At 53.9% G+C, this 20,905-nt stretch overlaps 7 protein-coding genes and 1 non-coding gene across 8 annotated transcripts; 4 read left to right on the forward strand and 4 right to left on the reverse strand.

Moving 5' to 3' along the window:
* Nucleotides 1-455: 455 nt before the first annotated feature.
* On the forward strand, nt 456-3,256 carry BDP81DRAFT_426246 (sugar transporter-like protein). Its single transcript, XM_060590280.1, has 10 exons — nt 456-917; nt 970-1,010; nt 1,067-1,113; nt 1,173-1,343; nt 1,400-1,475; nt 1,538-1,607; nt 1,667-1,760; nt 1,830-2,145; nt 2,200-2,679; nt 2,745-3,256. The coding sequence occupies exons 1-10, from the start codon at nt 749-751 to the stop codon at nt 2,901-2,903; spliced, it is 1,623 nt and encodes a 540-aa protein (XP_060446569.1). The 5' UTR covers nt 456-748; the 3' UTR covers nt 2,904-3,256.
* Nucleotides 3,257-3,622: 366 nt separating this feature from the next.
* On the forward strand, nt 3,623-6,656 carry BDP81DRAFT_215805 (C6 zinc finger domain-containing protein). Its single transcript, XM_060582710.1, has 8 exons — nt 3,623-3,820; nt 4,147-4,175; nt 4,267-4,341; nt 4,523-4,598; nt 4,662-5,329; nt 5,389-5,550; nt 5,603-6,181; nt 6,242-6,656. Exons 1-8 carry the CDS (start codon nt 3,755-3,757, stop codon nt 6,486-6,488), a joined length of 1,902 nt encoding a protein of 633 aa, XP_060446570.1. The 5' UTR covers nt 3,623-3,754; the 3' UTR covers nt 6,489-6,656.
* A 168-nt stretch (nt 6,657-6,824) lies between these two features.
* Nucleotides 6,825-8,180, reverse strand: BDP81DRAFT_393631 (serum paraoxonase/arylesterase; the record flags this gene model as incomplete). The annotated part of the gene is made up of 2 exons (XM_060587848.1): nt 6,825-7,793; nt 7,854-8,180. The coding sequence occupies 2 exons, from the start codon at nt 8,178-8,180 to the stop codon at nt 6,825-6,827; spliced, it is 1,296 nt and encodes a 431-aa protein (XP_060446571.1).
* Nucleotides 8,181-8,777: 597 nt separating this feature from the next.
* Nucleotides 8,778-8,864, reverse strand: BDP81DRAFT_t152. Its single transcript has one exon. It is a non-coding gene; the product is annotated as a tRNA-Glu (tRNA).
* A 1,236-nt stretch (nt 8,865-10,100) lies between these two features.
* Nucleotides 10,101-11,120, forward strand: BDP81DRAFT_517855 (uncharacterized protein; the record flags this gene model as incomplete). The annotated part of the gene is made up of 1 exon (XM_060595921.1): nt 10,101-11,120. The coding sequence occupies one exon, from the start codon at nt 10,101-10,103 to the stop codon at nt 11,118-11,120; it is 1,020 nt and encodes a 339-aa protein (XP_060446572.1).
* Nucleotides 11,121-11,145: 25 nt separating this feature from the next.
* BDP81DRAFT_347514 (potassium/sodium efflux P-type ATPase) lies at nt 11,146-15,392 on the reverse strand. Its single transcript, XM_060586143.1, has 4 exons — nt 14,723-15,392; nt 13,773-14,655; nt 12,257-13,719; nt 11,146-12,198 (listed from the first exon to the last, which is right to left on the reverse strand). The coding sequence occupies exons 1-4, from the start codon at nt 14,978-14,980 to the stop codon at nt 11,509-11,511; spliced, it is 3,294 nt and encodes a 1,097-aa protein (XP_060446573.1). The 5' UTR covers nt 14,981-15,392; the 3' UTR covers nt 11,146-11,508.
* A 3,057-nt stretch (nt 15,393-18,449) lies between these two features.
* BDP81DRAFT_215824 (uncharacterized protein) lies at nt 18,450-19,586 on the forward strand. Its single transcript, XM_060582711.1, has 3 exons — nt 18,450-18,632; nt 18,698-18,868; nt 19,005-19,586. Exons 1-3 carry the CDS (start codon nt 18,562-18,564, stop codon nt 19,495-19,497), a joined length of 735 nt encoding a protein of 244 aa, XP_060446574.1. The 5' UTR covers nt 18,450-18,561; the 3' UTR covers nt 19,498-19,586.
* Nucleotides 19,587-19,997: 411 nt separating this feature from the next.
* On the reverse strand, nt 19,998-20,484 carry BDP81DRAFT_215839 (uncharacterized protein). Its single transcript, XM_060582712.1, has one exon. The coding sequence runs from the start codon at nt 20,309-20,311 to the stop codon at nt 20,036-20,038; it is 276 nt and encodes a 91-aa protein (XP_060446575.1). The 5' UTR covers nt 20,312-20,484; the 3' UTR covers nt 19,998-20,035.
* Between the last annotated feature and the right edge of the window lie 421 nt (nt 20,485-20,905).

The raw sequence follows: 20,905 nt of genomic DNA on the forward strand, positions 1-20,905 counted from the left end.
GGGAGCGTGGGGCAGAAAGACTGGAGCAGTTTTCGGGGTAGCTCCGAGTCAGGTGGTGTCGGTGTAGTACGACCCCGAGGTCATCCTATCCTGGTGCTTTCTTCAACTTCTTTGAGAGAGACTTCTGTCCTACTAAACTCCTAGTAACTCTTAGCAACTCCGCACCATGAGGACGCAAGAGGGATAGTCTCCCCCAGCCCCGTGTGGTTCTGATTGGATCCGGGGAAGTCGGGGCCGGACCCGCACCTCCATACGGATACAAGCCGGTCTAAGTTGATGCAACGTCTGACAACCCTGCCAGTCAGTTCGCCTGTTCCCCCATGGGCCCCAATCTCTTGGATGGACGGAAAGTCGTTGGGTGTCTGTTACCCCGGATTGACATTGTCTAGACCCCGGCTACCCACGACTGAAAACTGCAAGCGCGCCCGTGGTGTTGGCTCATGGCTGATGGTCCGTCGTGTCACCCCAGGTTTTTTCGTAGTTTCGGCCTCCTGGGTCGTTCTTTAGGATGGTATGATGCCCCGAATGCGGGGAGACAATATTGTCTTATGATGGGCTGCAGAGAGCCTTAGAGTCTGCAGCGAGAACATTTAAGAGGGCCGTGTTATCACCTCTCCATTCTTTCGTCTCCATCGATGATACCCTTCCAAGGCTGTCAAGACCTCCATCTCTCCACGGTTCCACTGTTCCTGATTCCTTGGTCCACCCCTTCCGAGCTGTATTGCTTGCCTGCAGTTCATCCTCCACCATGTCCGACGAGAAGACCGATCCCGTGGTCGGAGGCCACGCCGAGGAGCACCGTGATGACGCTGCTGCGGAGGTCGACACTGCCGTCCACATTGCCCATCAGACGCAGTCCGGCGCTTATTCGCCCTGGACGCCGCACATGTTTCGACTTTACGCTGTGCTTACTATCGGTTTGTGCCTTGGTGTTTCGTATTAGTGTTGGCCTACTAACAATTGTGACAGCTTACCTCAATGGAGCTCTCAACGGTTACGACGGTTCCCTTGTAAGTAAACCCCAAATCTGAGCAGCATCATCATCTAACGAAGTGCTGTTTAAAAGATGGGAGGCCTGAACGGATTGAAATCCTACTTGAACTACTTCCACAAGTGAGTAAATCGAAGAGCCAGGCTCACCGAGTCTTACAATACTGACGCGAATCTGACAGGGAAACTATTGACCAGAGCACCGGAATCATCTTCGCCATGTATAATATCGGAAGCGTCGCCGCCGTCTTCTTCACCGGACCTGCAAACGACTTTCTCGGTCGCCGATGGGGTATGTTTATCGGGGGTGCCATCGTAATTATCGGCACTTGTATCCAGGCTACAACCAAAACGTACGAACAACTTCCCTTCCATGGTCGCATACCTATCATAGGCTAATAATTCGTAGTTCTGAGCAATTCCTTGCTGGGCGATTCGTCCTCGGATTTGGTGTCAGTTTTTGCTGTGTCTCCGCTCCGACCTACGTAAGTTTGATGAATTGCATTCTCCCTCATGTAACATGTCAGCTAACATGCCGCGTATTTAGGTCTCTGAGATGGCACACCCGGCATGGCGAGGAACTATCACCGGCGTCTACAACTGCACTTGGTACATTGGTAAGTCTGACTTGGTTTCCTGCATGTTCTCTTACTCCAGGCCTAATCACTACACACAGGATCAATCATAGCCTCCTGGGTCATCTATGGATGCGCCTACATCGACGGCGGCGAGGGCACCAGTGCTTGGCGCCTGCCCATTTGGCTTCAGATGTGAGTCTCTTCAATGATCTCCTACCCTCCACGTGATTCTTTCCCAGGCACTAACAAATTCCTCTACAGGGTGACCTCTGGTATCGTTTGCGTCGGGGTCTTCTTCATTCCCGAATCTCCGCGATGGCTCATGGCGAACGACAAACACGAAGAAGCCGCCAGAGTCCTTGCCAAGTACCATGGCGAGGGCTCGGTCGACCATCCCATCGTCCAGCTCCAGCTGAAGGAGATGGTCTCTCAAATCAGCACAGATGCTTCAGATAAATCGTGGTGGGACTACAGCGAACTCTGGAAAACCCACTCCGCCCGTCGCCGCCTCATCTGCGTGCTGGGTATGGCCTTCTTTGGCCAGATTAGTGGTAACAGTTTAAGTTCTTACTACATGGTAATTTCACTCCTCTCCCTTTCCATCACCTCTACATGTCTAACATGATTCTAGACGGTTGTCCTCAAGAACGCTGGCATCACAGAACAGCACCGTGTCCTGGCATTGAATGCGATCAACCCTGTTCTGTGCTTCTTCGCATCCCTCTTCGGAGCTCGCATGACGGATGTTGTTGGCCGCAGACCCCTACTGATTTACTCCATCATCTTCTGCTCCTTCTGCTTCGCAATCATCACGGGAACCTCGAAAATGGCGACGGATGATGCTAGCAACGTTGCTGCTGCCAACACGACCATCGCCTTCATCTACCTCTTTGGCATCGTCTTCAGCTTCGGCTGGACTCCTCTTCAGAGCATGTACATCGCCGAGTCCCTCAGTACATCCACCCGCGCCAAGGGTACTGCCATCGGCAACTTGGCCAGTGCCATCGGAAGCACCGTTATCCAATACGCCAGTGGACCGGCTTTCCTCAACATCAAGTACTACTTCTACATTGTCTTTATCTTCTGGGACCTCTTTGAAGCAGCGTTCATTGTAAGTTTTGAACTGTTGTCCCACCAGTTGCCGGTTATGCCAGAGCTCCGCTAACGTGACACTAGTACTTCTTCTGGCCTGAAACCAAGGGTCGCACGCTTGAGGAGTTGGAGGAAGTCTTTAGCGCCCCGAACCCTGTCAAGAAGAGTTTGGAGCCTCGGTCGGCCGAGACTGTTTTGAAGACTATGCAGGTCGGACAGGACGAGAAGGTGGCGTATGTCTAGCAGACAGTAGATATCTTTACCGGGCCGGGCTTGTGCGGCATTTGCGGGGCGATACCGGTCCGGACGCCGGATCGAGCGCTAGGATTCACCTGCATTTGCCGTCTATCTTGCTGTCCAAATACAATCGAATCTCGATGTTCTTAATAACCATTGGAAGAGCCTGGATTCAAGTGTTTCCTCCAATTTGAGGCGTAACGTCAGAATCAGTAAAGGCAGTCAATAATCCATCAATGTCAGTTGATGGTACGAAAAAGGCGTCCGTCGCTGTGATTGGGGCGGCACAGCTAAGGAAGAGTCAAGAGGTCACCTGTCACATGTGCCTCTCTCCAACTCGTGAGAGACGCGTGCCACGATGGGACATATGCCCGTCCTTGTCCCAAGCGATGGTGATATCCCCGGCTTGGGACCTTGTGTTCCCCTCATAGACGTGCCGGGGCTGCACGGAGCAAAACGACGGGAAGCCATAGAGATCCTAGACTGAGTCCAATCTGCACCCGACATCCCACCATCCCATGATCCCACAAGCCTTTCCCCTTCTTAGCCAACCAAGCCCACCCCGTTATGTTTCTCCAATCCTTCCTAGACCTCAAGTAATGAACCCACCCCCTTCTCCACATCTTCCTCCTCCCCCGCACCACACGTGGGTGCATATATGCATGTCCTGCTGCCGGGATTCTCCCTTTGACCCCCTTGTGCCGCCCATTCTTTTTTTCTCCAGTCCACTGCCCCCAAACTCTGCTCCGACTCGGTCCGCTTCGGATCGAGGATCCCCTTCACTGCGGAACCAGGCTTTTGTTTGCTGTTGGAACTTTGTTGTTGCTGTCGCTACGCCATGCCACCCAGCAGTTGCGATGGAGCCACTGGATAATGACACGATCAATGAGCCGTCGAGGAAGCGGCTGAGGACAAGTCATGCGGTATGTGAATTGCATTTTCTTAGGTCCTTTCAAGCAAGCAGTTCACTCCCTTCCTAAGTATCGTGTTGGGGCAGACCAAGGTGTCGCTTCGTGTGTATTGCCTACCTTATTCCACTGTCACCTTGAGCCACCAAAAAGGGTTCTTCACGAACATTGCTGCAACCGAGAATACTACACGCTTGAGTATTTTCGTTGCACCATTGCGAAGATCTTCACTCATTTCAGAGTACCATTTCTTTGAGCTTAAACTCTTCTCCCCACATGCTCTGTGCGGCTACCCAGCCGAGAACCCGAAAAGCTCGCTGACAGCGCATCACAACCTTCAGTGCGATACGTGCCGCGCAAGGAAGATCAGGTACGTGGACCAAGACGGCCTAGCAACCCAGGTCCAGGCCGAACCAGTCTCTCGGGACAGCATCAAGATTAACGAGACTTTTACTGCACAGATGCAACGGCAACACGCCATGCGCATCCTGCTCTGCGTCGCATCAGGAATGCACCTATGGGTCCGAAGCTAATTCGTAAGTAAAGAGTCCGGTCCTCTCAAGAACCACACTCCCTCGTCTCCGGCGCCGTGATCCCCGGCGCAAAACACCGACTTCCGGACGCTCGGGGGGGGGGGGGGGGGGGGGGGGGGAGTCTGGACTCTAGAGAGTAAAACTTGTTTGCTGTGAGTCTAGATTCTGACCATCACGTCATCAGGCGCGGGAAGAGCGACCTCATCCTAGAGGGCGTACTCAGGGTGGAGAAGTTTCTTCATGAGATGAAGGCCACCATCGTCAGTCCTGTCTCCTCCACGTTTCACTTTTCACCGAATCCATCTCATGATGGTGTGTTCAAGGGGACGGCGCCGTATGCCGATCACCGTCCGTCCGTGGTCTCTCCGGCCCTCCGATCCGCCTCGCGGGGGTCCTTTTCCGGGTCGCCGCTGAACGAGATCCATCACCCACAACGGACCCCTATCTCGGAGCCACAGTATCAGAACAACTTTGAAAACGCCGTGCTTGACTCCATGCATACGAGTACCACGGAGTCCGTACTACAATGGCCTCACTTTGACGCCTTTCCGAACATGAGGGATGGATACGTGCCCATCTTCCACCTCGAACAGTCACGGCCCGCGGTGAAGACGCGCGCAACCCCCGTACACCCTTATGTAACCGCGGAAGACATTGACGAGATCATCGAATCGTTTGAGCACACCATCAACTTCTGGTATCCGACCATGTCTCGCGGCCAACTTGAGCAGGTCCGTAATCTGATCTCGGATGGCATTCCCGAGGGAGACAGCATTCTCGTATGTCTTGCGCTGCTGACCATGGCTCTGGGGTGTGTCGGCCTAGTGACAACGGGATTGGCGAGCATGTCGCCTTTGAGCGAGGAGGATCGTAAACGAAGAGCTTCCAAGAGAGCCATGGGTGACATGTACTTTGACAGCGTCTTGAAGAAGTTGCATGTGGTGCATACCAACGTCGGAAGCACGGCAACACATTGCCTGTTCTTTACAGCGTGAGCTCGGAACTTCGTTCGTATGTCGGGTTAGAAACAGCCACTGATTTGCTTTCCAGAATGTACTTTGCCTTCCTCCGTCGGCCATTGCAAGCATGGGAATACATCAATGCGGCATCGGCAAAATGCCTCTTACTCCTGTCTTATCCGCCAGAGTCTGAGTCTGCGGAAGACCAAGAACGAATCCGAAGGATCTTTTGGTCTTGTTACATTCTCGAGAGGTATTTTTGTGACCTAGAACTCTGCCGAATCTACCAGCTGACACATCTCAAGTGACTATATGGCGGAGCTTTCTGGCCTCCCGCAGTCGGGCGTCGCCCGCATCGAGTCAACGACCCCTCTTCCAGGAGAATACAGCACACACAAAGACTCGCAAGTCGAAGAGCAGTCCTCCCTCTACTTCCTCGCCTGCATCTCCATGCGCCGCCTCCTCAACCGCGTCCACCAGCTTCTCTATGCACGTGGAACCGGCGCAGCCCTCGACCACGCCCGCTTCCCTTACGTCGTCGCGGAACTCTACCACCAGCTCGACGACTGGCGCGAGGTACTCCCTCCAGCTTTCGCATTCGGCGTCGGGTTCAATGAAGTGGGGAACAGTCAAAGTACCGCGACGGAGCACGGAGGCTTTCTGAGGCAGAGGTATCTTACCTGCAGGAGTGTGATTTACAGACCATACCTGGTGTGGATGCTGAGTGGTATGGCTGGTGGGAACGGCTCCAGCTCTGAACTGCTGGTCAGTCAAGATGCGCTGAAGAACTGCAAGGCGTGTCTGGATGCTTGTTTGCTCCATATCCTCAACTTGAGAGGCTTTGGACAGACGGTCATGGTCGACACGTGGATCTGTTCTCTCTCGTAAGTTGTGACTCATGACTGTTCCGCACTGAGACATTATGGCTGATGCGTAAACTACAGTATGGCTGGCGCAATGCTTGTTCTGCTCGCTGCATGCCGTATCCCGGCATTGAAGGACATGATCGGCCCTGAAGTCCTGGGCGCTGGCGACCACTTGAAGCAGCTTCTTCAAGGCTGGCAGAGTACTATGGGCGAGCCCACATCTCCGAGCGTGAACCAGGCGATCCGGATCATCAGTGACGTGGACCGTTTCATCCAGGAGGTCTATCGAGCTGGCGAGTCCTATTCCATGAGGCGACATCCATAGCTCAAGTAAGAAGGAATCGGTCGCGGAGCAAATCATCTCAAAGTAAATATTCATATCTGGTACATACATTTACAGAGTAGGTTATATGGCTAGTTATTGGGCAGAATACAAAACCAAAGAAATCATGCAAGCACGTTGCACCATCATCTGCGCTAAGCCTGGTATCGCGCTCATCCATCCTGGCAAATAAGGCCAGATGTTCTCCCAGACCTTCCAATCCCCGTCCCTCATCTTTACCAACGAACTACTTAAACCATTTCAATCGATACTGTCCATATTGCCTTCGTCCTCCCAGAGTGTTGCAAACATGGTGCTCTCTCGTCAACCGCCGCGCCCTCAAAGATCAATCTTGAAAGCAACAACACTGCCAGCCATGAAACCTGTGACGAACAACCACGCCTTTCTCTCCCCCTTCTCTTGAGCTGGATCAATAGCGACCAAGACAGCAGCCGCTGCTGACCGGGCTCTAGTGCCATCATCCTCGAACACCAACCTCTTCTCGTAGCCACCATCGCTGCCCGCAGCCGGCTTGACGTACCAGACAATCGACCCAATATCTGACGACGTGTCGTGGACTTGCTTCGGGATATCAATAGGTCGCGAGAGACCAGGGAGCACGAAACCGCTAGCATCGAAGGCCTCAGTCTTGTACGGATCGTCAAAGTAGCTGGGGTTGTCAATGTACGAGTCCACCTGGACGGACTCGGCAATGTTGATGGAGGTGTTCTTGGGGTCTGAAGAGGCCTCGCCGATGAACATTTCGCCGCCGGCGCAGTTAACAACTAGGACTTCTCCGGCCTCGCGACCGTGGCCCATGCCGTTGTTGTTGCGCATCCCCGAAAGAGCTACCTCGGCCTTGATGCCTTCTGTGGGGACCAAGGAAGACATCTCTTCAATGTGAATGTAAATGGTGTCTGTCCAGGTGGTACCGGGCCACACATCCTCGACGAGTCTCCCGACACCATCGGGATAATAATGATCGTTGGTTACATAGAATGTGTAAGGATCCTTGATGAAGATGTCGTTGGGGGTCCTCATTAGCGGGTGGATGACGGTCCGCAGGTGCTTAACAGTGGATGATCCGAGGATGTGGTGAAAGATCTCAACGCGCGATTGAGACTTTTGGGTGACCTTCTGAGAGCCCTGACCTCCGACCTTGGTCGCTAGATAGTCTGGGTGTGGTACATGGTTGACTGCAAAGATGTAGACTGCGTCCGCCTTCTCGGGGTCCGAGATGACATCGATGCCATGAGTGACAAAGGTTGTGTCAAAGTTCTCAAATTCAAGTCGTCTTTGGGTCATGTCCTAATCAAGTAAGTTGGATGTGTAAGACGTTGAGCGCTACTTGAAATTTCAAGGCCATACCTTGGGATCAATGATGTGAAGAGAGCCCTTTTGTTTGCTTCCCGTAAGTGGATCGTCAAGGGTGCCCAGACCCGGGAACCATTTGCCACGGCCCTCTTCATTATCTTCACACGCAGTGAAGAGCAGACCACTCGGGGTATGGTAATGAATATCTTCGCAGTGAACTGTGTCGTCAATGTAGATGAAGTCTCCAGCTTGCGCCACTGGGGTGTTTAGCTTCTCTCGTCCGATTCCCGCAAGGGCGATTGTCCTCTTGGCTGCGGGAGCATAGTTGTAGCCTCCAAAGATGGCGAGGCCGGCCACCAAAACGGGCACCAAAGCCGCCATGTTGCAGGCTGATGACGAGGATGATGAAATGAGTCTGATGGATCGATGTGAGAAGCAAGCTGTGACAGAGTACCGATTCAACCGGCTGCAAAGTAAGATATATAGTAAATGAAGAATTGAAGTCGTATACAGGTATCCACAGGCTTCCCGGCGGCTCAATGGTTGCCCGTCGCCGAAATCCGGGCTCACGGGGTTCAAACAGTCGAGGTGAGGAGGGGGTGAAAGTCCGTGATGTGGACGGAGAGAAGTGCTCGGGGACCAGGTGAGATCCGCTAAATAGCGTTCAAGGTTTTGCGGGAGTGGAGGTGTCTCGGAGCTGAATACGTCACGCGTGCGGAGGAATCCCACCAAGCATGAGGGTATTCTCCCGGCTACGCAGTCGGGTAGTTACTAGTAGTAGAGCAGTTTCTTCAAACAAACCTCGGCTTAGTTGAAGCTGTCTTTACTCCAATTACAAAACAAATGGAAGCTGAGGTAAGCAGGAAGGATGCTATCCTTGTATCCAACCGATTGGAAAGTCGGGTCGATTAATAATGTCTATTGTCTGTGAACCGTAACTTCGGCGGAGTTGTTGGGGAAAAGGTCAAAAGAGTGGATTTCCGAAACCGAGAATCGAACTCGGGGCTATGCCTAACCTCTCACAGAGATGAGAGGGCATCATGTTGGCCACTACACCATATCGGATATGCTTGATGAAAATCCCGCCTGGGGGGATTGGAACAAGTCAGTGGGAATTGGGACAAGCTGGAGATTCTCGTGGTGGGTTCGGTGGGTTTGGTGGGTGACGAACGGCCCCTCGGCGAGATCTGCGAGCCATTTGCAAGATGAAGTGGGTTGACGATCAGAAAAATCAAGGCAGTAATTTGACGAAACCCGTCTGCGTTGTCTCTGCTCCATAGGCGCCACTTTCTGCTTGGCAAATAGTCACTCAGTCAAGATAGCAATGGGAGAAGTGAAAGGGCATCCATCATACGAAGAAGTAGAGTCAACTACATCAAAGTTCCATCACCCGTGTGGCTATAAAGGATGGAATCAGAACCTTTGGGTTCAGAGTCCGTGTAGCACGAGTCTAGTGGAAGACCATGGTCCAAGACCCCCAACTTTCAGCGGCGTACGGTGGTTAGCTCCCGAACAGACACAAGACGAAAGACCCCGAGAGCAGTGATGAACCAGGTTCATGAGAAAGAGTCGATTAAATGGGGCTCTGCAGACTCTAATTATCGCGACAGGAGGGTCCGCAGCTAATACGATAGCTCACATGCCCTATTGGGAATCGGCCAAAGTCCTGGTTGGTCCAAGGTTTAGGGGGAGCTGTGGCCAACAGTCCATTGTGCGACAACTCTATTCTGTCCGTCTTTGACCAACACGAAGAAGAAGAAACCTCCGAGTGGACCGCTGAGCTTGTCAGGTTTCGGTGAGAGTCTTACCTTGACTAACAAGGCAGTTGGCATAGACCTTGAGGCTGCAAGAAGGGACCACGATGACACTGTTTGCGCCATAACGGCTAGTCGTGTGGCTACAAGTGTGAGTCCCTTCCGACATACCTATACAGTCTTGCCCTAGGCATTTGTCTGAGAGAAACGTTGGCAAGATCAGGGTAAAGGTTCCACAGTATCCATCGCGGGAAACTTGGATACCTTGATAATGCCAGCCGCGCGTGAGCAAAAGTCAACTCCCACACCATTTTTCTATGAAAACCATATGCTGGAGAAAGCCATCAAGGAGCCTCGAATGGAGAAGTGGCAGAGATTTCTACTCTCGAAACCCAAGAGCATCTTTCTTTGCCTCTGGTCTGGCCACCAAACTTCCTCGCGCGATACTCTTTGGCCCTCATTCTTCAGACATCTACTAGGATCTCCTCATCCCAAGCCTGACCACCCTTTTAAGGAACCTCGAACGACAGCAACACCACCAGCAACAATGAAAGTCCCCACTGCCCTCCTCCTGGCCCTCCTGGGCCTGACATCCTCCGCCATCGCCGATGGAGGCAAGAAAAATGGGAAATTCCGATGCCTCGACCGCAAACACTACCTTCACAACGTCGGAAAACGCTACCGCGAGGAATGCACAGGCATCGGATCGACTGTCGGCTCCACCTCGGCCACCGGCCACTGCAGGATTACGTGCGACCACCTCCCCACCTACGCCGAGTGGGCCAAGACCTACGAGAAGGACGTGATTCAGAGGAAGCTGGAGAGGGAGCTGAAGGCGCAGCGGGAGAAGCAGCGGATGGAGGAGCTCGCGAAGAAGCTTGGCGTTCCTCCTATTCCTGATGCTCTTGTCGAGGGTACGGCTGCTCCGCCCTCGATAGAGACGGAGGAGACATCTCCCGAGGAGCCTGCGAATGTACTCTCTCCTCGCTTCGAGTCTTCTCCCAACCCCGAGATCACCACGGCACCGACCCCAAAACCGGCAAATGTCGAGATCACAAACACATCGACTAAGCCCTGCAAGCCCAAGAAGATCTCTGGCTACGACCCTCTTTGCACCCTCACTCGCAGAATCCCCCGATACTCCAATAGCCAAGCCGCGCACTCTTCCTCACTCCAGGCAGAGGCTTCTTATCCTGCGAGAGCCTCGCGCTACAGCGCATTGCTCATCGATGCCAAGCCTACCGCCGTGGAGAAGACTGCCACCGTCACCGCCACCGTCGAAAAACTTGTCACCAAATGCACGTCGTCAGTAAAGCCTTCAACAACCAAGGCCTCAACCACCAAGGCTACAACTCACAAGGCCGCCGGTAACAACACCACTCCTACTCCGACAACCCGTCAATCCTCGGTAAAGAAGCAGACGGCGGCGACGAGCACGGCTACTACCTCTTCGGCGAAGGCCACCAAGACCGTACATGTAGCCTCCGAGGGCTCATGCAACGCTATCATCTGGTCGATGCTCGTGGCGTGGATTGGTGTTCAGGTTCTGTTCCTGACAGTCATGTAGTCACACTGAATATGGTCATGGCACTGAAAGGGAAAAGTTTGTTTGCGCGAGAAATAACTCGGATTTAAGGGGGAAATGGCCTCGATGCCCATTCATTCGTCTATGATCAAAAGTTTTGATAGTCCAATACCCAATAGTAATCTAATGTTTGAAAAGTCCTGTCTCGTGGACATGTTGGTCGGCATGAGCATGTGCTTTATTCATGGCAGCCCCATCCTCCCAAAAACAAAAGTACTTTTCATTCTTGGTTGTTGTCAACCGTATATCTTAATCCAAAGAAATATAACGCAAAGAAATCGTTAAATCATCACTACCTCTGTGCCTCCAATACCTCTTCTTCAATCTCACTTTGCTGCCACGGACAGAAAAGCTCATCGTCTTCCTCCAATCACCTACTCCCCCCACTGGAGTACCCGTTGCCACCCTTCTCCCGCATCTCCTTCTCGTTCGTCATCGTCCGGCTGCCGAGGGTAGGCGAGGACTCGAGCGCAACGCCGCCAATGGTGTAGTAGTGGCCAAACACACGGCTTTCAAGGTCCTTGGTGCCGCCGTGAGCCTTGTGCGCCACGCGCCGGAAGTAGACGCGCTTCGCCCACTTCCACGACTCCACGCCCATGAAGAAGAGCACGGCACCGACGAAGACGATGCCCCACTCCCAGGTGATAGGTGCATGCTTGAACACCTTGGTGTTGAGCACAGGAATGTAGGTAAGAGGGAAGATGGTGATGAAGCCGATGAGGATGGCGAAGAAGAGGAGCTTGTTGCGCCAGGTGTCCCAAAACCATTGGGTGAAGTACTTTGTGCTCTTGGGCTGCATGCGGAAGAAGGAGCGGCGCATGTTGACCATCTCCCAGGCGAGGAAGAGGGCCATCCAGGTCAAGCTCGCGAAGCAGGTTGCGCGGGCGCGGAACACGGTATCGCACTCGTCCGAGTAGGTGTTGTTGCAGTTGCTACCGAATTGGCCGTTGCCCCAGCCGAACATGACGAGGACGAAAGATGCGAGGCAGAGCGTAGCGGTCCAGACACCGTAGACAAGCATGTCGAGCATCAATTCCAAGGTGAAGACGCCAATTTTCATCTAGATTCGGTCAGTGTTGTGCACAAGACAAGGGAAACAATAGCGTAGGGCAACTTACGTCTTGAGGAGGTCGGTCCATGATATCTGGGGCAGCGACTTCGAACCCGAGAGCCATGTCAGGAAGACCAGAGGTAATCATAATAATCCACATGACCTCGACAGGTGCAAGTGGGAACACGGAAAGACCACTGTCATCCTTGAAGGCCAAGCCGATGAGAAGAGTCAAAGCCTGGGCGACGTTGCAGGCTAACACGTGCAAGACGAATTTCTGGATGTTGTCAAACATGCGACGACCTTCCTCGACGGCATTGAGAATCGATGCAAAGTTATCATCGGTGAGAATAATATCGGACGCCTCCTTGGCCACATCGGAGCCGCTCTCGCCCATAGCAATCCCGACGTCAGCGCGCTTCAGACTGGGAGAGTCATTGACGCCATCGCCAGTCATGGCCACAAAGCGCTCGCGTCTATGGAGGGCCTCAATCATGCGGACCTTGGTCTGGGGGGCACAGCGAGCGACTACCAGGGGAAGATTGGGTAGTTTATCGATATCGTCGTCCGAGAGCTTGTCGAAATCGTGGGCAGCCATAACCATCGTGTTTGCCACGCTTGCCGAAATCTCGTTCATGCGCGTGGGCAGAATACCGACCTCGAGTGCAATGGCACGAGCAGTTTCGGGATGATCGCCGGTAAGCATGTGGACGCTTACACCGGCCTCATGGAATTTCTTGACGGAAGGCCCGGATTCGGGCCTGGGAGGGTCGTAAAGACCGATGAGGCCACGGAAAGTGAGGTCCTTCTCGAAGTTGGCGCGGTCGAGGTTGTCATGGTTGTCAACGCTGCCAATGTCAGACTTGCTCGCAAAGGCCAAGACGCGGAGTCCAAGGCGGGCGAGGGCTTCCATGTTGGACAAAATGTCCTGCTCAATGGCCTTGGTAAGCTCGACGACATCATCGCCCATTTGAATCGTAGGGCAGGAAGAAATGACTCGCTCGACAGCACCCTTGGTGAAGAGCCAAGTCTTGTTACCAGATGCTGCCTTTGTCTGGGTGTCCTCGAAAATGACGGACATCTTCTTGACATCAGAGTCGAAGGGGAACTCGGCAATTTGCTGCCAGCGGTTGGACTCGCCAGCGAGACGGAGTCTATTCCAGTTAAAGCGGGATGCGAAAACCTGAATGGCAATCTCGGTAGGATCACCACGTGCGTGCCACTCTCCCTCGGGGGTCTTGTGTACATTGGCCAAGTTGGCGAGGGATGCGACATTGAAGTAGTCTGTGAGAACAGTGCTCTCTCTGACACGATCCTCGGCGTCAGCATTGGAGAACGGCTCGCCATCACCCTCCTTGGAACTGAAGTTGATGTCCTTGGGCTGGTCAGAGCTGTGGCCGAGATCTCCCGTCGTGGGATTGAAGGGCTCGTTGGTGTTGCTGACGGAGAAGGTACCCTTTCCAGGAACCCAGGCCTTGCGGACGACCATTTTGCCTTGGGTCAGAGTTCCGGTCTTGTCAGAGCAAATGTCTACGGATGAATTAGTATTTGCCGTTGATACTATGCGTGGAGTGTAAACCTACTCGTAACACCGCCAAGGGCTTCTAAACTCTTCAGCTGGCGAACAATAACGTGACGCTGGACCATGCGTTTCGTGCCAGCAGCCATGGTAATAGTCAAGACGACGACTAGTGAGGCGGGAATCATTGCAAGACCAGTGGCGACGGCGTAAATGACGACCTCCTGCGTGGTGTTGAACTTGTTTGCACCCAACACAATCAGAGCGCACACAACAGCGGTGCCGAAGAGAAGGATTGCCAACTTGGATAGCTTCCTTTGCAGAGGCGTTCCAACGTTGACGCCCAAGAAGCGTCCGACAGCGTCGGAAAGGGTCAACGTCCATGCCTGAAGATAGCGACCAAAGGTGGCAGAGCCGTCCTCCTTACGCTTGACCTCTCGGCGGCGTGAGTTCTTGCCCCGAAGGGCGGCAGCAATCTGACCAATTTCGGTATACATGCCAGTAGCGAAGACGATACCGCGGGCACGCCCCTTTGTAACGGTTGAAGAGCTGTAGGCGACGTTGAGGCGGTCACCAGGTCCCGTCTCATCATCAAACGTCTGAGCAGCCTCCTTGCGGATGGGAAGAGATTCTCCCGTCAGCAAGGCTTCATTTGTTTCAAAGTTGACGGCCTCAATGATGCGAACGTCGGCGGGAATGGTGTCACCAGTCTTGAGCTCGACCATGTCACCGGGTACAATTTCGACGGTGGGGACAGTGATGTTTCGTCCCTCGCGTACAGCCTGAGCAGTGGGTGAGCTAAGCGATCGAAGTGAATCCATGGTCTTTGCGGCCTTGAACTCTTGATGGAAGCCAACAGTGATGTTGAGGAAGATGACGCCTGCGACGACACCTCCTTCGATCCAAGACTTGATACCAAAAGAAGCACCCATAGCCAGGATCAGAACCTAATTGAACGACCAGGTTAGTCTGCTGCCCTCTCGTTAGAGGGCTGAGAAGGCGAGGAAGGCATACCAAAGTCATTGCGTTAGCGATTTGTCCAATGAAGATCTTGACGGGCTGAACGCCCTTATCGGCGCCGAATTCGTTGCGGCCATACTCTTCAAGACGGGTCTTAGCGTCGTCGGGAGTCAAGCCGTCGTCTGGGTTGGCCCTGAGCTCCTGAACGACTTCCTCGGTAGCCAGAGCATGTGCCGGGCGAGACATGGGCTTATTAGATTGGCCGGAGACGTGGTTGGCCATGGCCTCGGCCTCGGGATCCTTTTTTCCCATGTTGGCAGTTGTTTACCGGGAGAGAGGGTGAACAAATCGAGCGTGAAAAGCAATAGTAGAAGCGTCGATGTACAATCTTCCGGACTATATTACTGTGGTAGAATATCTCCGGGAGTTGCCAAGAGCGGTCTTCGGGACCAATCGGAGTAGAGGGAAGTGTAAGTCTTTTGACAAAGATGGGTTGGAACGGGCAAAAGTGTGAGTGCTCTGCTCTTATCCAGGTTCAAGCACTTCTACCCCCTTAAGGTCAAGAGAACAGTCAAGCATGAGTGGGAAAGATGAGGTAATGGGTAAAGGCCGCGGTGAGACTTTCTCCTGATTGTGTCGAGAGAGATGAGGAACAAAAAGCCAACACTTGAGAGGGGGAGTTGGGAGAACATGTATACATGTACTTGAAGACCCGGGATGGAGACTCGTCTCTGGGCGTTATGACTTCATAACGAGATAGACGGACAGTACGAGGGGGGGGGGGGGGCGTAAAACGCCCACATCTGTCGCTCCCACATCTATCAATCTTCTCGTGGTCCGTGACAAGCGTTCTCGTGGGTGTCGTGGGCGTATTCCTTCAGCCTTGGCGGCTCTGCGCGGGGCTCTGCTCAGGGGACCCCCAGGCTTTCCAACCTGTTGGAGCAGTCTGAAGCTGTTTGACCGAAAATCGGTCGTGAACACGCGAGCGGTTCAATAGCACGCAATCCAGATCTTGGTTGGATCTTGACGCTCTCGCCTGCCATGTTGAGCCGCCGAGACTCTAGGCAGCGGGCCTCATTCTGGGCAACCCGCTCCTCGAGAGGCTGAGAGCGGTGCTGGGCGTTGTAATGGAGAATATAATTGGACCCGCCAGAGACAAGAAGATGGAGGAGGGGGTGGGTGAGGTTGAGGGATCGATGCTTTCGGTGATGAACTCGGCTGCGCCCAGAAAGATAGAAGACGAGAGTTTCTGCCTTCTCCACTACGCCACGGCCAGTAAGACATCTCTCTGCCTTCCAAGAAACATCCATTGTGGGGATACCCTCCTTCTAGAAGGTTGCTAGTTGCAGGTGTGCTGTCACTTCTGCAGTAGTGTATCTGCAATAGTGCCAATATCGTATATTGTGGTTGGCCGTAGACTGTACTGTGTTCCCAAATCTTAGGCTGTAGGTTGACAGGTCTGACACCGGCGGGCTTGCGGTAAGGCCGAGTCTAACTGTCACTGAGTTGACTCCGGGGAGTCCTATATCTGCGGATAGGGACAATAGTTTAGAGATGAAAGCCGCCGCCGGGCGATGATCATGGCTGTCGCAAGGATGTGTGTACATCCAAGAGAGTGCCGAGAAGCTAGTTCGTCTTCTGGGCAGCGCGGTTGATACGTTGGATACAACTCTTCAAGACTCGTGTTTGATAGAGGGGATTCGCGACGAGGGGCTCCGTGCCAGTTTCCCCGCCGATCTCCACTTTCCCCCTTGCCGGCTGCGCGGCGGCCAACTTCTCCTCCTGCTCTTCCGGCTCCTTCATGGCTAGGACCTAGACATGCCGGGTCTGGAGCTGTGAGCGACGGGCGCCAGAAGGTGACGCACACACCATGCGACGGCCGCACCACCTGGTTGGGAGGCCTCTCAGTGCTCTACACGGCTATAAAGCGCCGTCTGTTGTCCGGGTCGTGACAGGTGAGCGGGTGGATTGTTGAACGTCTTCGGCGCCAATGGCAAGACGCCGGCACCGTCAAAGTCGCAAAGGCCCCCGATATCTCCGGCCGCTCTTCAAGTTTCCCCAGCCAACGCGATCAACTTCGAATCGGTCGGCGGGGTCCGAGTTTCCGTCAACCCGGACGCCCATCTTCAAGTCACACCATGTCTGCACCGCGCAACACCAGTCAAAGTCCTGTCCTCGCCCTTCCTCTCGTCCTCTCCCTCATGGCTTGCTTTGGACCCCGCGCACGAGAACGCCTGCCCAGACTTCACTCAAATTACCGCTGCGAGGGACGTGGAGAGGGCGAGCATGAACCGGGATCTTGACCCAGTATCACCGACTCACGACACTCCGGGCGCAACACGGGCGGGGGGAGAACGGGTCTGCCCAGGAACACAGCCACCCCGAGTGAGACGCCTAGATACTGGGCGAGAAGTGCAGAAGCCTGATTCGGAGACTCATCGAAATGTGTCGAAAGATATCGTGAGCCCCTCAGATAGGCCGATGTTTTCTCTGGGCATGGGAAGACAAGACCGCGAATAGCCCGGCCTATCCATCTACAACCACGCCTTCCCGCGTATCATGCCAGTGCATGTTTGCGGGATACTCGGAGCAGGGTCTTTGCCAAAAATCCTTCCAGCATAATACTTCATCGCCTTTCTCCATTCGGTGTCGCCAGAGACACCAGTCGGCTGATGGTATTGGATGGCGGACGTCTTGGCCGCCCCGAGGTGGACATGCGATGTGGGTTGCGAATAGGAAGAGTTGAAGATCTGATAGGTCAGGCTGCCAGCCAAGGGATGCCGGGCCACTTGGCGGTTCTTGGCCGTTCAACTGGGCGCCGGCGCCGCTCCTCCAGAGTCCACTTTCCTCTCCTCCAGCGCCGCCGACGGCTCTTGTGTGGATGCTTCCTGGTGTTGGACAGTTGGAGTGGATGTTTCCCACCTCCAACCCACGGGGACTCCACGGAGGTTCATTAAAGAGTTTCCAACTTTCCGGAGGGGTAGGAGTGGAATGGAGGGGCACTCCCTGGTGAGAGCCTTTGTCACCCCAACATTCCCCCGCCCATCCACTGAAAGGTAAGGATATCTAAGGCCAACCCCTCGGTTGCTTCGTTTCTGCGTTTCGTCCCCGGCCTCTTTACAACTCGGTCTCTTTGCCCAGGAGTCCAGACTTCAGTCTCTTTTGGTCTCCATTTGGGAGACAGAGACAAGGTTGAGAGGTGTTCCGCCGCTTACCAAGGATACCAAGACCAGCATCCCACGCCGGTTTTACGTCACAAACCAGGGCTATTTTCCTTGACCCCCAGAAATAGTTGCACTCCAACAGGCGTCTGATTCGGTGCAGTTTGCAGCCAAGGATCTTGGCCCACGAAGAGCGATATCGCGAGGATTTTCGGCCGGGACGAACAGAGGAAGTGAAGGTTAATAAGGCATGTGTGGCCTCGTTGGTAGGTGCTCATCAACTCAACTCATCGTTATCTCAAGCAAACGGCGATTCGCAAGGAAGGCTGGGCGCCCAGCTGTGAGAACACCATAACTGAGCGCCAGTGCTCTTGGTCAAATGAGGGGTATTGGTGGCTGATGGCAGAGAGCTCGCATCTGGCGTATCACCAACTCGGCTCTTGACTCCAACCATTCATAAGGGTTCTGTAGGTAGACCTTGTCGGCCTATGTAGCGTTCGTTGTCATCTGATTAACCTGCATTTCGCCGCCGCTTGTTGGCATACTCTGAGTTAAATGGTCGCCCACGCCGCATTGCTCACAAATGTGATGCGCAATTTTGGAAGCCACAACACAGCCCGTAGTTGACACCGCAAAACTCGCGATTAACCAGCGCCAGAAGCTGCCAATCGATATTGCATTCAAGTCGGGCAAGGAGTTTGGCATGCCCCTCGTTGGGCACCCACAGGCCGCATGGACGAACTTGGCATAATTTTGCTCACGCTTTTCATGGTCCTTCTTGTCTGCGGGCCGCTGTACAGACCGTACTGGACCCCTCTCTCCCAGTCATCAATTGCGACAAGGAGCTGACGAGCACGCGTGTCGATAGAGTCCGCATCACGTATCTGCGCATTCAAGACCGTCGTAAATACCATCCTAGGACATCCAAATTCCAAGATGCCCGACGAAAACTGAGCACGGTTTCCGAGTGTAATAGCACTACCCTTGAGGGTTTGGATCTTGAGTCGAAGCTCAATCAGCATGACTCGGACCCGGAATGGTGCGTATCTCTCGCCAAGTCGTCCACAGAGGGGAAGGCCTTTTGGTGTGAGGCGTGCGCTATCTCCGCGGGGGAAGCCGACGACAGAATTCGTCAATGCATAATCCACCGAAGTCGCTAACGCTGCCACCGATAGTCCCATCTGCATCGGTCCACTGTTCGTCTCAAACACTTGCAATGCGGCCGGAGCAATACCGACGCAAGCAATCACCCTGAATGCCCCCGATTCCGGTGGGGATACCCGTGTCCCAGAAGGAAGTAGGGGGGAACCAAGCCGGTATACGATCGGAGGGATTGAGAGCCGTGATGCGAAGGCCGTACTCCGAAGTGGGAGGATGCCATGGCCGTGGAAGAGAAGATTGCCCGCGTCGGCAAGCGAACCGTCCGAAGATGATATTTTGACGCTGAAAAACTGCCAACATACTTTCCACGCCAAGTGTCTCTCGTCATGGTTTCTGATTGAGCGGTTTGACTGTCCCGTTTGCCGAAGTCAATATTGGCAGACGCGGGAGACCCGAGCGAGGGCGGCGACCGCACCGGCGCCGCCGGTGCCGGAGAGCGAGTCAGGTATCACACCACCAGTCCCGGCTCGGCTGGCGGCCGGCCGGATGGCAGTGCGTGTGATGTGATGCCAATGCGTGTTAGCTTGGAATATGGTTCGCCACCTCTCTTCTCGTGCTTTTCGAGATACCCGCGCGCGATGGAGCAGGTGTCGATTCGTGTACTCTGGTTTCTTAGTTTTCAAAGTTTGTATCCTTGTGTATCACAGCACCTTTGCTAGCCAGTTGTTCATGTGTAAGTGCAACTATGCAGCCGTTCCGCAAGGGTCTAGTTACCCATGATCGACAGGTGGTGCTGTCTTGTTACGTACCTCATGAGATGGTTACTTTAGTCTTGTTCAACCAGCCGGGCACCACGAGTGGGGAGGGCAGCGCCCAATCTGGATGCGCATCGCTAAAGATAGCAATGCTGTCGTGGTCGAGGAAGGAGACACAGAGACGCAGACGTCAGTGCAGAAATTCGATTCTCGTACGAGAGGACTGCCAAAGGCCCAAAGATTGCAGGTATTGCCGAGGAGTATTGGGAGCGTAAGCCAACCACGAGGGAGCCAGTAAGCGAGAGTTGGAGGACATCGAGATCGCATCGTCATGGAGCCGGAGGTTTTGCTCAGCTCACGGACCAGAAGGTCTGGGGGTGGCGCACGGTGAAGCTGGAGGTGCAGAGGTTGGCTGCATGGTACATTCGTTGGCAAGATGTGCAATTGATACGGGAATGCCACGATCGGATGGCTGCTTGTGTTCGTGGTTGACGGTAGGTATTCAATCGTCGAGGTAAACTGTATCGTGCGCGTTGGTTCAGCACCGAGAATGGCATAACAGCCGTGGGTTTGCACTTTGCCGGACAAACAGCTGCGGCGATGTGTACATACTCCGTAGACTGCATTCGTACAAGTGCTGCAGGGCAGGCCGCAAGTTCGCAACTACCAGTATGTATTTTTTGAGGTGGAGTCCCAAGTTCGAACTGTTCTTCGCTTCGGCAAGGATGGTGAGACTTTGGCTGGGTTCGGTGAGCTCAACTTGCGCAGGACTAGCAAGATGCATCACCTGCTTGGATGATGAATTGGTGATGGAACAAGCCGAACGTGAGTGGATGACGGAGCTTGTGTTCCTGGGTGGTACTCGTATAGGCACGGCTCGAACGTCTGCCTCAGTGCCTACTAGTGAAAGAAGCAGCGACTAATGATGGCACTAGGATACATGGTGTTAGTGATGGTCTGGAAGACCCGTCTGAGGTATGGTACGGTACACTGTAGTACGGTAGGCTTGCCAGCTTGGTGTCGCATTGCCTTACCTCGCGCCGCCCATGAGAATTGTCTCTGCTTGGATGGAGGCGCCTGGAGAACTCGGAACGCATCGAAGTTGCCAAAGTCCTAGCACTTGATCATGGCGGTCTATCTCGTAGTCTCGCCCTTTCGTAGGCGCGCGTGGTTCTTCGCTCTTGAATACCTACTGCTATGTGGATATCGACATCCCTGCA

This window comes from Colletotrichum phormii (assembly GCF_030913505.1).
Source record: "Colletotrichum phormii strain CBS 102054 chromosome Unknown BDP81scaffold_8, whole genome shotgun sequence".
Lineage (NCBI taxonomy): Eukaryota > Fungi > Ascomycota > Sordariomycetes > Glomerellales > Glomerellaceae > Colletotrichum > Colletotrichum phormii.

Coding starts and splice junctions, on each gene's coding strand:
- BDP81DRAFT_426246 (XM_060590280.1), top strand. CDS start 749: ATGTCCGACGAGAAGACCGATCCCGTGGTCGGAGGCCACGCCGAGGAG. Junction 1,608..1,666: donor CAACTGCACTTGGTACATTG/GTAAGTCTGACT, acceptor CACTACACACAG/GATCAATCATAGCCTCCTGG. Junction 2,146..2,199: donor GTTTAAGTTCTTACTACATG/GTAATTTCACTC, acceptor ACATGATTCTAG/ACGGTTGTCCTCAAGAACGC.
- BDP81DRAFT_215805 (XM_060582710.1), top strand. CDS start 3,755: ATGGAGCCACTGGATAATGACACGATCAATGAGCCGTCGAGGAAGCGG. Junction 4,342..4,522: donor TATGGGTCCGAAGCTAATTC/GTAAGTAAAGAG, acceptor TCACGTCATCAG/GCGCGGGAAGAGCGACCTCA. Junction 5,330..5,388: donor CATTGCCTGTTCTTTACAGC/GTGAGCTCGGAA, acceptor TTTGCTTTCCAG/AATGTACTTTGCCTTCCTCC.
- BDP81DRAFT_347514 (XM_060586143.1), bottom strand. CDS start 14,980: ATGGGAAAAAAGGATCCCGAGGCCGAGGCCATGGCCAACCACGTCTCC. Junction 13,720..13,772: donor AGCCCTTGGCGGTGTTACGA/GTAGGTTTACAC, acceptor ATTCATCCGTAG/ACATTTGCTCTGACAAGACC. Junction 12,199..12,256: donor TGGACCGACCTCCTCAAGAC/GTAAGTTGCCCT, acceptor GACCGAATCTAG/ATGAAAATTGGCGTCTTCAC.
- BDP81DRAFT_215824 (XM_060582711.1), top strand. CDS start 18,562: ATGGACGAACTTGGCATAATTTTGCTCACGCTTTTCATGGTCCTTCTT. Junction 18,633..18,697: donor TGCGGGCCGCTGTACAGACC/GTACTGGACCCC, acceptor GCGTGTCGATAG/AGTCCGCATCACGTATCTGC. Junction 18,869..19,004: donor CATGACTCGGACCCGGAATG/GTGCGTATCTCT, acceptor TGCCACCGATAG/TCCCATCTGCATCGGTCCAC.
- BDP81DRAFT_215839 (XM_060582712.1), bottom strand. CDS start 20,311: ATGCAGTCTACGGAGTATGTACACATCGCCGCAGCTGTTTGTCCGGCA.